Source organism: Populus trichocarpa, chromosome 16 (assembly GCF_000002775.5).
Source record: "Populus trichocarpa isolate Nisqually-1 chromosome 16, P.trichocarpa_v4.1, whole genome shotgun sequence".
NCBI lineage: Eukaryota > Viridiplantae > Streptophyta > Magnoliopsida > Malpighiales > Salicaceae > Populus > Populus trichocarpa.
Genome location: NC_037300.2, coordinates 12,855,268 through 12,870,259, shown reverse-complemented (window position 1 = coordinate 12,870,259; position 14,992 = coordinate 12,855,268). Strand labels below are relative to the sequence as shown.

Genomic DNA, 14,992 nt, shown 5'->3' with positions numbered 1-14,992 from the left:
GTAAATCATATAAAAAATTAAAAAAAAAATTCAATTGGGTGAAAATGTTAGCTTCATTTTCATTTATATTGTTCACTGTATCAATATAATAACGATTTTACTTCTCAACCGAAAAAACCTAACATTAGCAATCAAGGACATTACAATATTTTCATAGGGCTCATCAATTATTACCAATTAACCGGAAATAAATAATTTTTTTTTCATTTTAAATACAAAGTGAAAACAACAAAAATATCATTAAAAACAAATAATTTAAAATTGGTGTCAATAGGTTTTTTTGTATTTTTCACAATGACTTTTTTTGTTATTATAATGTTAGGTCAGGGGTGATTTAGTATTTGACCAAATATAAAAAATATTAAACAACTAAAAGGCATAGTGAAACGACCAAAATACCATTAAAAATAAAAATTTTAAAACTAGAGTTAACGTGATTTTTTTAATGCCTTTCAGTCGCAGCATTGTCATATTCTCTTATTTATGGAGCAACACATGTTGATATTGGTGGTTTGATTTGCCATTGATGAACCTTTTTTTTTAACTTTTTTTCTCTCTCATCTCCCTAAAACCAGAGCTTGATCTTTTCTATTGTTAGTATTTCAACTCTAGTCCTTATTCTTTTGATTTTTAATTTTTTGTTCATGGTCCTTTTGTAGAAGTTTTATTTGTTTTCAATTTCATCTTTCAATCATAACTTACCAAAAATTATATTTTCCAATTTGATTCTTATTCTTTTAATTTTTAATTTTTTTCTTTGACCCTTTTATAAAAGTTCTATTGGTTTTAATTTCGTCATTCAATCCAAATTGATGGTTTATATTTTTGAACTTAGTCCTCATTGTTTTGATTTTTAATTTCTTTCTTGGCCCTTTTATAAAAGTTATTATTCTTTTCAATTTCATCATTCATCAAAAAATTGTTTTTTGATTTTTTGCTAAATTGATTTTTCTTTTCAATTTCACCATTCAATCAAAAATAAAATTTATTTTGTATTTTAATCTTGATCTTCATTCTTTTTATTGCTATTTTTTAATTCTTTTTGTATAATTAAAATTTCTTTTTATCAATTTCATCCTTCGATATTTAATTGATTGAGAATTGAATTTCATGATTTTTCTAAATAGGATGCCTTGGATTTAATGACCTGGGTTATGAGTTTGAAAAAATAACATATTTTTTTTTAAATAGAGTTTTATAATTATTTTTATTTTTTATCAGTTTATTCATATATCATGATCTAAGCTGCAGGTTTGAAGGAATATCTCAATTTAGCTTGGCCTTGATTATTGGGGTTACAAGCATATCATGCTAACTCTGGTTAATCAAGACAAAAAAATTTATGTCTATTTTTTACTCCATTTTGTTATTCTGTATTTAATGAAATGTGAATTGAGATGCTCGTTTATCTCATTTTGAAAAACTATTTCTTTTCCATGTTATTCTAATCACTTTTCTTTTAAAATATAATTGATTTATTATCGTTTGAAATGAATCCAGCTTATTCAACATTATCAGGTATATAACTCAAGTCACATTTTTCTTCTTTGTTTAAAACATGTTTATGGCAACCGAACATTATTTTTTATGTAGAAAAAATAGTTTAACCCATTACAAAACTCTAGCACCAAGGCTAGTCTATTTTAACAATAGAAAATTTCAAATTTTATTTATCACGTATTGCTTGATTTGAAATGTTTTAATCCTTATAGTTAAAAAAAGTAAAGATTTGTGATTTTTACTTAAAAATTTCAACTTAAAAAAAAGTGAGATGATATTTGAAAATGGATAAGAGTCTAGCTTATTTTGGGTCCCAAGCGAATTAATATATATCACACTATCTTGTTGGATTTCTCGTTTCGTTTTTAAAACATCATTGATTCAAATTCAAGAGTAGTTTAAATATTTACGTAAATACAAATCAAAATTTTAATATTTCTCCTAACACATTATTTTAAATAAGATTTTTAATAAATTATAAATTTTATATTCTTTTTTATATCTATTTTTTTTTTCAAAGTGAAGTCTATGAAGTAATTAATATGATTTAATTATAAATTTATCATTTTAACTTATGATATTTGATCATTACAGCTATAATACTATATCAAATAATTATTTTAATTCAAAATTCTAAACTATATATTAAGTAAAGTCTAATAAATAAATAATTTTATAATGACAAGTCAGATTTCTCACATTTTCATATTAAAAAAAGTTCGCTATTCCTTTTCTATTATCATGATATATAATTGTTTTGGTGTGTATGAGCAAGTCGGCCACGTGAACAATTTTAGTAATGATTCAAAACCCCCAGTTGATAAAAAAAAAAAAGAGTAAGATTCACTTAATGATTTTAAACAAAGGTTGGTCATTATAAAGTATACCAACTCTTTTCATTTTTATGGATAAAATGAAAATAATCCCCACGTAGAGTTGAGAGTTGAATAGTTGACTTTAACAAACAAAATAAAGGAGGGTTGACTAAGTCTTCTCTCCACCGCGTGAGACCTACTGGCATGCAAAACCTTCGGCGTAACACGACAAAGATGAACATTGCAACCTTATCATTTCCCACTCACCTCTCGTGACGTCGTCTGTATCTTCCACTCAACTTTGAATCCTTCCAATTTTAATCAGCCTTATTTTGCCTATTATATAGCCGACTTTGTTTACTTCCTGCCTCAGCTTAGCTGACTAAAAATGCCTATATATGTTACCAAAAACAATGGCAATATGCACTACTCTAGTACTCTTAGCTACCTAGCTTACCTCTCAGAAGAACGCACAAATCTAGCTAAAAGCTTGTGTGCTACTAAAATTGCGTTTCAAGAATAATTACAGTCTCTTAGCTAGCATATACAATGAGCCAAAAAATAGTTTTAATGTTTCTTTTGCTGGCCATGGTTGGTACCACCATGGTGCAAGGCCAAGGCACTCGTGTTGGGTTTTATGCAACGACGTGCCGTAGGGCTGAATCCATTGTTCGGGCAACAGTCCAGTCTCATTTCACGTCTGATTCCTCTATTGCACCTGGGCTCCTCAGGATGCATTTCCATGATTGCTTTGTGAATGGTTGTGATGCTTCCATCCTCATTGATGGCGCTAATACTGAAAAAACTGCTAGGCCAAACCTTCTGTTGAGAGGATATGATGTCATTGCTGATGCCAAGACTCAGCTTGAAGCTGAGTGCCCTGGTGTTGTCTCATGTGCAGACATTCTAGCCCTTGCTGCTCGTGATTCTGTTGTTTTGGTACTCACCTTCTTGCTGTTGTTGTTGTTCTTTTTCTATTTTTTTGAGATATTTTAGGTACTCCCGATCTAATTAATATGCTTCTCTGTCTGTATAAAAGTTTTGCTTGCATCAACATGACTCTAATTTATACCCATATAAATATAATGTTCATGCATGCAGACAAAGGGACTCACTTGGCCAGTGCCCACAGGACGGAGAGACGGTAGGGTTTCATTGGCATCCGATACATCTAATTTGCCAGGTTTCACCGACTCTGTTGACGTGCAGAAACAGAAGTTTGCAGCATTTGGTCTCAACGCTCAAGATCTTGTTACCCTTGTTGGTAAGGAAAAAAAAAATTAACTAAGCAAGCTCATCAACTTCAAACCATGCACGTCTTGATTATTGTTTGTAATTTTTTATCACAGGAGGACACACCATAGGAACCACTGCTTGTCAATTCTTCAGTTACAGACTGTACAATTTCACTACAACAGGAAATGGCGCGGACCCATCCATCAACCCTTCATTCGTCTCTCAACTACAGACACTCTGTCCACAGAATGGTGATGGGTCAAGGCGTATTGCTCTAGACACTGGTAGCCAAAATCGTTTTGATTCATCTTTCTTTTCAAATTTGAGAAGTGGTCAAGGAATACTTGAATCTGATCAAAAGTTATGGACTGATGCAACCACAAGAACTTTTGTCCAGCGCTTCCTTGGTGTCAGAGGCCTGGCTGGGCTTACGTTTGGTGCGGAGTTTGGCAGGTCCATGGTCAAGATGAGTAACATCGGTGTGAAAACCGGCACTAATGGTGAAATTCGAAGAGTGTGTTCTGCTATAAATTGAACATTCGTTTCGAAATGTATTAATGTATCGTTTTTTTTATCTTAATCTTTCCATTTTTCTGTTTACCCGACAAGATCTGCGATAAAGTTCATAATAATATGTATCCTATTGCAAGAATGGGACACAAATCATCAAAGGTCAAGAATTAATTGGATAAGGTTGATTGCTTTTCAACTCTCGTGTAATTGTAAAGCTTATCATTTGAACCAAAAGATTGGGTCATTACATTTGTATTAGTATATGCTAGATATTGTGGAACCGTGCTACGTTGTGCATTCAGATTATTTTTTCGTAAAAAATAATATTTAGATACTGCCAACACATAAGAAGGAACAAAAATAATTATATTCAAGTTATAAATCCAATTAAATTAAATAAGTTATTTTTATTTAATTAAATGATAAACAAATACGCAACGATAATAAATTGATCAAATTAAAAAAAATCATAATAACTTTTTAAAAAAAAAACAATGTAGCTAAATTCTTAGCTAATAAAATATGAAAGCAAGAAATTAGGTAAAAATATAACAAAAAAACCAACTCGAGTCAATTCAAGTTAATATGAAAAACTTGTAACCTGTATAGCTAGTAAATGGTAAGTTAACTTGAGTTAAAATATCAAACTTGTGATCCAGATTATGAAATTATGATAAGTCAATAGAAAAAATAAATAAAAGTTTATTGTTTTTTTTAAAAAAATGAATTTTAAGAAATATGCTTGTAAGACATTTATTTATCTCAGCCTTCTTTAGCACGTGCTGCCTACTGAATTAGAGTTGAATTTTGTTGACATTTTAACAAACCCGACAATATGTTATGTTTTCCATGCAGCCATACATTATAGAGAGAGGCGTGTAAAGTCAAAGGCTTTTCGTTCCGTAATGAGCATTCCTGGTGTGCTTCCGATACGAATATTCCTATATCCAAGTAGTCAAAAGTTTTCTTGCAAAGTGGGGCAGGGTCGACGTGGAATTCATGAATTTATTTTATTTCTTTTTAATAAAATTGAGGAATAGTTTTAGAACTCGTTTGTTTGCAAGAAAATAGTTTTTTTTTAAAGTGGTTTTCTTGAAAAGTGAATTCCTGAAAAGTAAATTACTTTCCGATATTTGATAGTGTTATGGAAAATGAACTGGAAAACACTTTCCAGTGTTTGGTTATTTTATGGAAAATAAACTGGAAAATAATTTATTAATAAATTAAATTTTTTTTTCAAATTTATCTAATATATGAAAAATATTAAATATAAATATTTAATCACTTAAAATAAAATAATAAAATCTAAAAAGTATAATGATGAATTTTTTATTATATCTTATATTTATATATAGCTTATTTTATAAAATATAACTATATATGTCATATAATATTATAGAGATATAACATTGTGAAATTTTTCATAAATAAAACCTATTAATTTTTTTTTTCAATTTTAAAAGCTTAAAATATGTTTTTTTTTTCATATAAAGAAAGCCAAATTAGTTTATGGTATTAAGTAAGAGTTAGATATTTGGGTTTTTTGGTATGAAGTTTTTTTTAAAGATAAATAAATACAAAAATACTTTGATAGATTTTTTGGATAAAGATTGTTTTTTTTACGGGTATAGACAATTATCCCTGTAATATCCCTTTAATATATATCAAATAAACATTAAGAAATAAATATAAATATCTTACATCAAACATAGTCACGCACATAATATTTCACTGTCTAATATTTCTACCCAAACCAATTCCCCTTTCATTACTGTGCAGCATCATCAACCGTTGATTCAGACTTAACTATATACTCTTCACTAAAATATGTTTCAATTAAATTATCAGGATTGGAACCCACATCTTCACCGGGCTTAACCACCAAGAAACCACTGTCTAATATTTCTACCCAACATCAACGGGTATTATATTTCACAGTCAAGATTTCTACCCAAACCAATTCTCCTTTCATCATCATCATCATCAACGCACACATCACTGTGCATCATCATCAATGCACACACATCACGCCTAGAAAGCACAGGAAACGCATATCATCAACTCATCAACAAAGAAGGAAATCACATCAGGTGGGTCGGGTTCTATTGGAAGAGAAGCAATTGAAGAAAAGGAGAGGAAGATGAAGAGATGGAGGGGAATTGAAAGCATATGTTTTCGATTAAACAAAAGAAGAAACAGAGCATGTGTTTGCTGTGTTTTTTTCACAGAAACCAAACAAAATGTTTTGTTTGGTTTCTGTGAAAAAAACACAGCAAACCCGATTTCTGTGAAAAAGCATAGCATGGGAAAAATAGGGTTTGTTGTGAATGGGTTGCTGTGTATGGGTTTGCTGTGTTTGGTTTCTGGGAAAAATGCAGGGGTTTTGGTTTTCTGTGTATGGGTTGCCTGGCGAAGAGGTGGATCGGCAGGGAACGAAACAGGGCCGAAGGGCGCCTTCGGCTTTACGAAAGAATGGTGATTCTTTGAGTTTGCTGTGATAGCAACAGTGGCAAAACGAAGGAATGTTGATTATCTGGAGTTTGTTGTGTTTGTGTATAGGTCTGTGTTTGGTTTCTAGGAAAAATTTTGGGTTTGCTGTGGTTGATTTTTCCCAGGGGTTTGGGTTTTATGTGGTTGAATGGGTTGCCTTCCCAGGGGTTTGGGTTTACATAGAGCATGGGTTGCAGTAAAATTATTTGGGAGAGAAAGAGAGTTTAGGGATTTGTATTTTGGGACAGTGCACGTTTTGTCAATAAAGAAAAGAAAGTGTTTTCCTTAGAATAAGTAAAGGAAAATACTTTCCTGCCGTAAAAACTTTTTTTTTTCTTTGACTGGAATTCATTTTTTTTTATCAATTTTCCTTATGTTTACCAAACATGGAAAAGTGGGGAAAATGGTTTCCAGAAAAATAAATTCCTGGAAACAAACAAGGCATTACTCAAATGTTATATTGAAATTAAGATGTAATAATTGATTTAAATTTGATCTCACTATTTCGATTTTTAATAACAAAAGTATATTTATTTTGTTAGACCGTAGAAAAAGGTATTTTTGTAATGAGTTTACGTAAAGAGATTAAGTCCTTTTTTATGTATGTAAAAAATGTATCCTTTAAATCATAGTTTTTAGACCTGACCCGGTCCAAAACCTAGGTTTTAGGTTTTGATCGGGTCAAATCTTTTTTTTATAAAAATCAAAACGATATCGTTTTAGTAAAAAAAAAGTCAACGGGTTGCAACCAGGTTTTTGACCAGGTCTTTTCGGGTCGCCGGGTCAACCCGTCGGGTCAGCCGGGTCACGACGGATTTTTCCTTCCCCTGTTTTTCCTTCAACCCGGCCCAGTTCCAACCCCTGGTCCCGGGTCGACCCTCCGAGCCGGGCCGAGTTTTAAAATTATGCTTTGAATATAACCAATGCAACAATATCTAAGAAATTATCTCAAATGTTCAAATTCAAAATGTAAAAAAAGAAAAAGAAAAAAGTCACTATCACGCCTTGGTGTGAGAACGTTGTATGCACTTACACATTCAAAGCATCTTAATACTAAATAATCACGTCAATAAAACTAGTATGCACTTAAGACATGCAAAGTATCTTAATTCTAAATAATTACATCAATAGAATTCATAAAAATAAATACTCCCATGTATAGATTATCTATTTTAAAATATTATTATTTTACATCAAATATATCGAACTTAAGAGTAAAATACAAATAATGTATCTCTATAGTCTTATAAGGCCAAAAAATAATCTAATTATTGAAATAATGAAAGTCTTCATTTTTTTTAAAATATATCCAGAACAATCAATCATCAATCTATTCTTCTTTTAAATCATTTATAAAATGATAAATAAATATATCTCTAGAATTCATCTCTATAATAAATATATTAAAAACAATATCATTATTATAATAATCACCACCACCACCACTCTACCACCTTATCATTATCAATCACCCCGCAATCACTATTATTTCATCAATATAATCATAACTTTATAACCATCTCATCATAACTTTTTTACATTTTTATTATCAAATTAATAATCACCACTTCACCGCCGTCTCGCTATCTCCACTGGTCGTTGAGATATCATAAGTCATAACCACTATCAATGTCACCATTCTCATAACAATCATTATTATTATCATTGATAATATTACTATCATAACTCTCACTATAAATATTATCATCATAATTACTATCATCATCATCGTTCTGTCTATCATAAACATTATAAATTCTCAAATCATACTATAATCAATAAATAATAACATTAATTAATTAATACCTTAATTTTTTTAATGAATTACACACTAATTTAATTTCTTTAAATTTCCAGCAAAAATCCATAATTAACTAAAATTAATTGTCACCCAACTAATTATCAATTATTTCTTGAATTCAAACTTATTTAATCTAAATTAATACTTTTTAATTATTATCAATTCTACATAAAATTAATTTTCTCTAAATTTCCAACTTAACCATAAAATTAATAATAAAAAAAAATAATTACTACCCATTAAATTACTCTTCATTTCTTCAATTTCAACACACCAACATTACAAAATTCCACTCATTTTCATTAAGTGAAAAATTAAGTCCATTTCTTCCCAATAGAGAAGAAGTAGACTATTACAGTCCGAAAATAAAACAAGGAAAAAAAAATTCTACAGATTTATAAATCGTCGTGCATTGAGATGGAATACCAACACGTGTGGTAAATGAGCTGGGCCATGTGTATTAGAGTGGTCAGGAGTCAATAACTTGATAAATATTATCTTCAGTATTTAAACTTAATTTAACTCCTGAATTTTAGTTAATCTTTTTTACTATTAGAAAAAGTAAAACCCAAATGAACAAGATTCTTCAATCTTGAAGTTACTTCTTAATTTTCTCATATTTGTGACCGAAAAATCGTGAGATGAATCCAATCGTGTTGAGAAATCAGTGCATTGATTACATAAATGTGAATGAAATCGTTGGAAATTGACATCTTGACAGTTTATCAAGCTGAAATGGGAACAAAGAACAAAGATAAATATAGTTGTAAGAGTTATTTTTGAGTTTCATCTGGTTTATAGCCTGGATTGTTGAGTAAATTGAATCATGATAAATTTATCCCAACCGATGAATACTAGATCTGTTCTACCAAATCCATATATATGGGTATGGATTATTTTTTTTATCTAGTCGAGTCAGTTCGAGTTTGAAGAAAAAAGTTGGATTTCATAGTTATTGAACCCGATCCGGAGTTGACCCGGTCAAGTGGTTGGATCCCGGGTTACATGAGTTGACCCTAATCAATCCAGAAAAATTAAAAAAAAATATTTGAAGTTTTAATATTTCATATAAAAAAATTTAAAAATTTATGTGAGTATAAGATATACATTTTGTAAATAATAAAGTTTAAAAGATTGTTTTAAAAAAGTTTTTCTATCTTATATTGAAAAGATATTATATTATTTTTTTAAGTTAAAATATTTAAACCAAAAAGGTTTTTTTTTATCTTAAGATTGTTTTAAAAAGGTTTTTCTATCTTATATTGAAAAGATATTATATTATTATTTTAAGTTAAAATATTTAAACCAAAAAGGTTTTTTTTTATCTTATATTGAAAAAATAATTTTTTTTTTTTGTGAATATAGAGTAAATATATATTAAAGGGCTTCAAATCTCACATTGAAAAAATAAAACATTCTTCTAATATTTATATAATGAATTTTAAAAATAATTAAAATTCAACTAAAAAAATATATAAAAAAAAGGTTTCTAGCTAGAAGAAAAATTATATTTAAAAAAAAAAAAATCTACCAGATTTTGCCGGACATCAACATCCTAAGATTGTTTCCAAGTCTGCTAGGCACCAGCAACTACAACAGCAATAGCAGATCAAGCTCTAGTAGCAGCAGCAAATTTAGCAATAGATCCACCAATTTTTGTTGTTTTAATTGTAAAACGACCCTGAGTATTTTTTAATGTGTACAAGTTTCGGGTTATGGATACTCGAAACTTGATCGAATATGATTTTAGTATCGAAAATACACAACAATTCAGGTTTGTATAATAATTTTAGGTCTGAGTTTGGGTAAAAACAATGCAAAACTCAATTCATAAGTATTCATTGTTATTTCTAATAGTATCATAAAAAAAAATTAAAATGATTTTATTTTAGTTTTTTTTTAAATTTCTTGATTTTAATTAAATTTGATTCAAATTAGGTTTGATGTAATTAACTGGATTTAAATAAATCAGTATAAAAAATAATTCAAATGAAAACTCAGTTTAGATTAAACATCATGTCAACCTCTCGAGAAAAGCTGTATTTAACAACTATGATAATCAATATAAACCAGTTATTTAAAGGAAGAACATGAACTTAAACAAAAGGTAACATTTAGGGGAAATTTTTAAATTAAATATCATGGAAAAAAATCTGGAGGAACTCTGTATCAAAATCAAATGCAGTCCAGAAAACGAAAGCCACATTGTTTGACAACATTCTAAATTCGGCACAAACCTGTTTCTGAGCCCATTAACTAGTGGTTTGGGCAATATTTTTATTTTTATAGTCCATCAAATAATGGTTATTAGCTCAGCCTGTTGATTATTTAGTGAATATTATTTTTGTGTTACAATATATTTTAAAAAATATTTTTTATTTAAAAAATATTAAATTAATTTATTTTTAGATATTTTTTTGGATGATTTTAATATATTGATATTAGAAATAAAAAAAATATTATTTTAATATATTTTGTATTAAAAAATATTTTTTAAAAGTACTGTATATCACAGTACAAATACAAGTCGGCAATGACAACTAAGAAAATCACAAGAGAAGAAAAGAGGAAGCAATCCAGTTTAGACCCTGTATTTGTATAAATTAACCAGATCAGCCCTTACAAGAACTTTCATCAAATTTAGCCTTTATTCCTCGCAATTGGTTAGTCAACTCAATTGAAATGAAAATGTCATCAATATAATAACCCTGCTTATATTCTTCACGTTATATTTATAACTTATTTCAATTGGGTTGAACTAGTCTATTGGCCGTGTTTTATCGCAGATCAGACCAAGTCTTTTTTAAATGAAAAAAATATTAAAAGCACAAAGAATTTTTTAATTGTGTTATTAAACCTGACCAAGTAGGTCAATTTTAAAACATACCACCTCAACATTTTTTCTAACTCCAATTTTCAATTAAACCACGTGTAAATTAACTCGACTTAAATCGATTGATTTCATGGGTCCAAATATAACCTTAATGATCGGTAAAAACATGACTTAGATTTTAAAAGAATTTCAGAATGTGAACTTTATTTAAAAAAATATTGAGACAATGACAGATTGAATCGATTTTAGTCCCCCCGCGACCTAGGTCATGAACTCTATTAGATTTAATAACTTCATTTAACTTCTTTTTTTTATCAAACATCAACCCAATACCGAGAAGGTTTTTTGAGACCGCGGCAACCTCATAAAAAGAAGAAACAAGACCAATTATGAAACTGCATTCCCAATTAAACAAATATTTAAGGATGAAATAAAAAAAACTAATTAAAAAATAAAGTTAAATTTGCCAGACCCGCAAACTAGTGAATAGGTCCATGGCCTTTATAAAGTTTAATAACATGAATTTTCTCTTAACCTATTTTTAACTATATGAGAAAAAAAATAGATGAAAAAAAAAGTCATGTTCAATTAAAAAAAAACACCCCACAAAATTCATAAACTAAGGCAACTTGAGTTACCTTGGTAAATTCACAAACCAAACTAACGTCGTAGAAAGAGAAAATAAAAAGAAACAAACTACAAAGCTAAATTCTCAACTATCCTGATATTAAAAGTTGGAATCAACAAAAAAAATTTTGAAAAAAAAATCATAACAAAAATTCAAAAAGAAAAAGAAAGAAAGCAAAACATTGTGGATTATAATTGATGAATAATAGTTTCCTCCACACCCTTTAATTTTTATTACTTTATAAAGTTTCAAAACATGACTTTTCTCTAAAACTAATTTTCTTTTTTAATTATATGAGAAAAAAAACTATAAAAAAGTCAAGCTCAATTGAAAAAAACAAACAACCCACCAAACCTGTAAACTGAGACAACTTGGGTTATTTAGGCAAACTAGCAAACCATGAAAACTTCATATAAAGACAAAATAAAAAGAAACAAATTACAAAACTAAATTCTCAACCATTTCAATTTTAAAAGATGAAATCAACAAAAATAAATTTTAAAAAAACATAACAAAATTCAAAAAATAAAAAAGAAAGAAAGCAAAACATTGTGGATTACTATTGTAATCCACAATGCAATTAGTGTGGGTGAATAGTGCTAGTGAATAGGTCCATGGTCTTTATAAAGTTTAATAACATGAATTTTTTCTTAAACTATTTTTAACTATATGAGAAAAAAAAGTAGATGAAAAAAAAAGTCATGTTCAATTAAAAAAAAAAAAACACCCCACAAAACCCATAAACGAAGGCAACCTGAGTTACCTTGGTAAATTCACAAACCACACTAACGTCATAGAAAGACAAAATAAAAAGAAACAAACTATAAAGCTAAATTCTCAACCATCTCGATATTAAAAGTTGGAATCAACAAAAAAAATTTGAAAAAAAATCATAACAAAAATTCAAAAAGAAAAAGAAAGAAAGCAAAACATTGTGGATTACAATTGATGAATAATAGTTTCCTCCACACCCTTTAATTTTTATTACTTTATAAAGTTTCAAAACATGACTTTTCTCTAAAACTAATTTTCTTTTTTAATTATATGAGAAAAAAAAACTATAAAAAAGTCAAGCTCAATTGAAAAAAACAAACAACCCACCAAACCTGTAAACTGAGACAACTTGGGTTATTTAGGCAAACTAGCAAACCATGAAAACTTCATATAAAGACAAAATAAAAAGAAACAAATTACAAAACTAAATTCTCAACCATTTCAATTTTAAAAGATGAAATCGACAAAAATAAATTTTAAAAAAATCATAACAAAATTCAAAAAATAAATAAAAATAAAAAAGAAAGAAAACTAAACATTTTGGATTACTATTGTAATCCACAATGCAATGAGTGTGGGTGAATAGTGCTAGTGAATAGGTCCATGGTCTTTATAAAGTTTAATAACATGAATTTTCTCTTAAACTATTTTTAACTATATGAGAAAAAAAGTAGATGAAAAAAAAAGTCATGTTCAATTAAAAAAAAAAAACACCCCACAAAACCCATAAACTAAGGCAACCTGAGTTACCTTGGTAAATTCACAAACCACACTAACGTCATAGAAAGACAAAATAAAAAGAAATAAACTATAAAGCTAAATTCTCAATTATCCCGATATTAAAAGTTGGAATCAACAAAAAAAATTTTGAAAAAAAAATCATAACAAAAATTCTAAAAAATAAAAGAAAGAAAGCAAAACATTGTGGATTACAATTGATGAATAATAGTTTCCTCCACACCCTTTAATTTTTATTACTTTATAAAGTTTCAAAACATGACTTTTCTCTAAAACTAATTTTCTTTTTTAATTATATGAGAAAAAAAACTATAAAAAGGTCAATCTCAATTGAAAAAAACAAACAACCCACCAAACCTGTAAACTGAGACAACTTGGGTTATTTAGGCAAACTAGCAAACCATGAAAACTTTATATAAAGACAAAATAAAAAGAAACAAATTACAAAACTAAATTCTCAACCATTTCAATTTTAAAAGATGAAATCGACAAAAATAAATTTTAAAAAAATCATAACAAAATTCAAAAAATAAATAAAAATAAAAAGGAAAGAAAGCAAAACACTGTGGATTACTATTGTAATCCACAATGCAATGAGTGTAGGTGAATAGTGGTTTCCCCATACCCTTTAATTTTTGTTATTTTATAAAGTTTAATAATATGGTTTTCTCTGAAACTATATGAGAAAAAATAAACTATAAAAAAAGTCAAGTTCAATTAAAAAAAAAAGAAACAAAGAGACTCCATCAAACCCATAACCCGAGCCAACTTGAGTTATCTTAACAAACTCGTAAACCATGTTAATCTCATAGAAAGACAAAATAAAAAGAAACAAATTACAAAGCTAAACTCTCAACCATTCCAATATTAAAAAGTAAAATCAACAAAAATAATTTTGAAAAAAATCTTAAAAAAATAAAGAAAGGAAAAAGAAAATCATATGATCAAGCAACAGAAAAAAGGAAGAAAAAAGCTAATATAAAGAAATATTATAGCAATCTACAGTGTTTAATGTTTTATGAGGAAAGCTATAGTGTTTTTCCACGTGCTTTAGTTTTTGTTAATTAATAATAGTTAATTAAATAATAATTATTATTATAATCATCGATAAAATGTCGGGGTAAAATTGAAGAAACAGGTTTTTATCAGGGTTTCATTGCAGGATTGACGAAAATGAAAGAACTACATTTTGTTAGGGTTTTCTTGCTGGATCGACTCAATTAAAGGGACTATATTGGTTTCTTGCAAAAAGTAGCTGGCTCGCGCTAAGAGACCACATTCATGTCCAAATTCAAAGTTTTTGGCAGCTTGGAAAAATATCAACCAACTCACACACCTGTCACGTGAAATCACGCCACCAATGAAACCATCAAATTAAAACTAAAAGTCTAAATACGTACAGTTATCGGTCTCACATCGCGAGTACAATTGTTTTGTACACTCAAGCGCGTGAAATAAAAAAGATAAGTCTTGGGGATCATATGATTGCTACGTGGAAAGAATTTACAAGGAGAGGTTGCGTTCACACTGTATAGACCACGAGCCCTCCACACGCCCTCGACATGTGTCAAGATCAGAACCCTAAATATCTAAGTTAATCCAACGGTCCGAAATAAACCCTATCCATCCTCTGGAACCTCCTTTCTGTATTTAAACACCCTCTG

At 28.7% G+C, this 14,992-nt stretch overlaps 1 protein-coding gene across 1 annotated transcript; it reads left to right on the top strand.

Moving 5' to 3' along the window:
• Positions 1-2,729: 2,729 nt before the first annotated feature.
• On the top strand, positions 2,730-4,327 carry LOC7488716 (peroxidase N1). Its single transcript, XM_002323575.4, has 3 exons — positions 2,730-3,254; positions 3,417-3,579; positions 3,665-4,327. The coding sequence occupies exons 1-3, from the start codon at positions 2,865-2,867 to the stop codon at positions 4,084-4,086; spliced, it is 975 nt and encodes a 324-aa protein (XP_002323611.2). The 5' UTR covers positions 2,730-2,864; the 3' UTR covers positions 4,087-4,327.
• Positions 4,328-14,992: the final 10,665 nt, after the last annotated feature.

What these genes read in the sequence shown, in the direction of transcription:
- LOC7488716 (XM_002323575.4), top strand. Translation starts at nt 2,865, where the DNA reads ATGAGCCAAAAAATAGTTTTAATGTTTCTTTTGCTGGCCATGGTTGGT. An exon ending in CTCGTGATTCTGTTGTTTTG is followed by an intron (nt 3,255 to 3,416) that starts GTACTCACCTTC and finishes TCATGCATGCAG; the next exon opens with ACAAAGGGACTCACTTGGCC. An exon ending in AGATCTTGTTACCCTTGTTG is followed by an intron (nt 3,580 to 3,664) that starts GTAAGGAAAAAA and finishes TTTTTATCACAG; the next exon opens with GAGGACACACCATAGGAACC.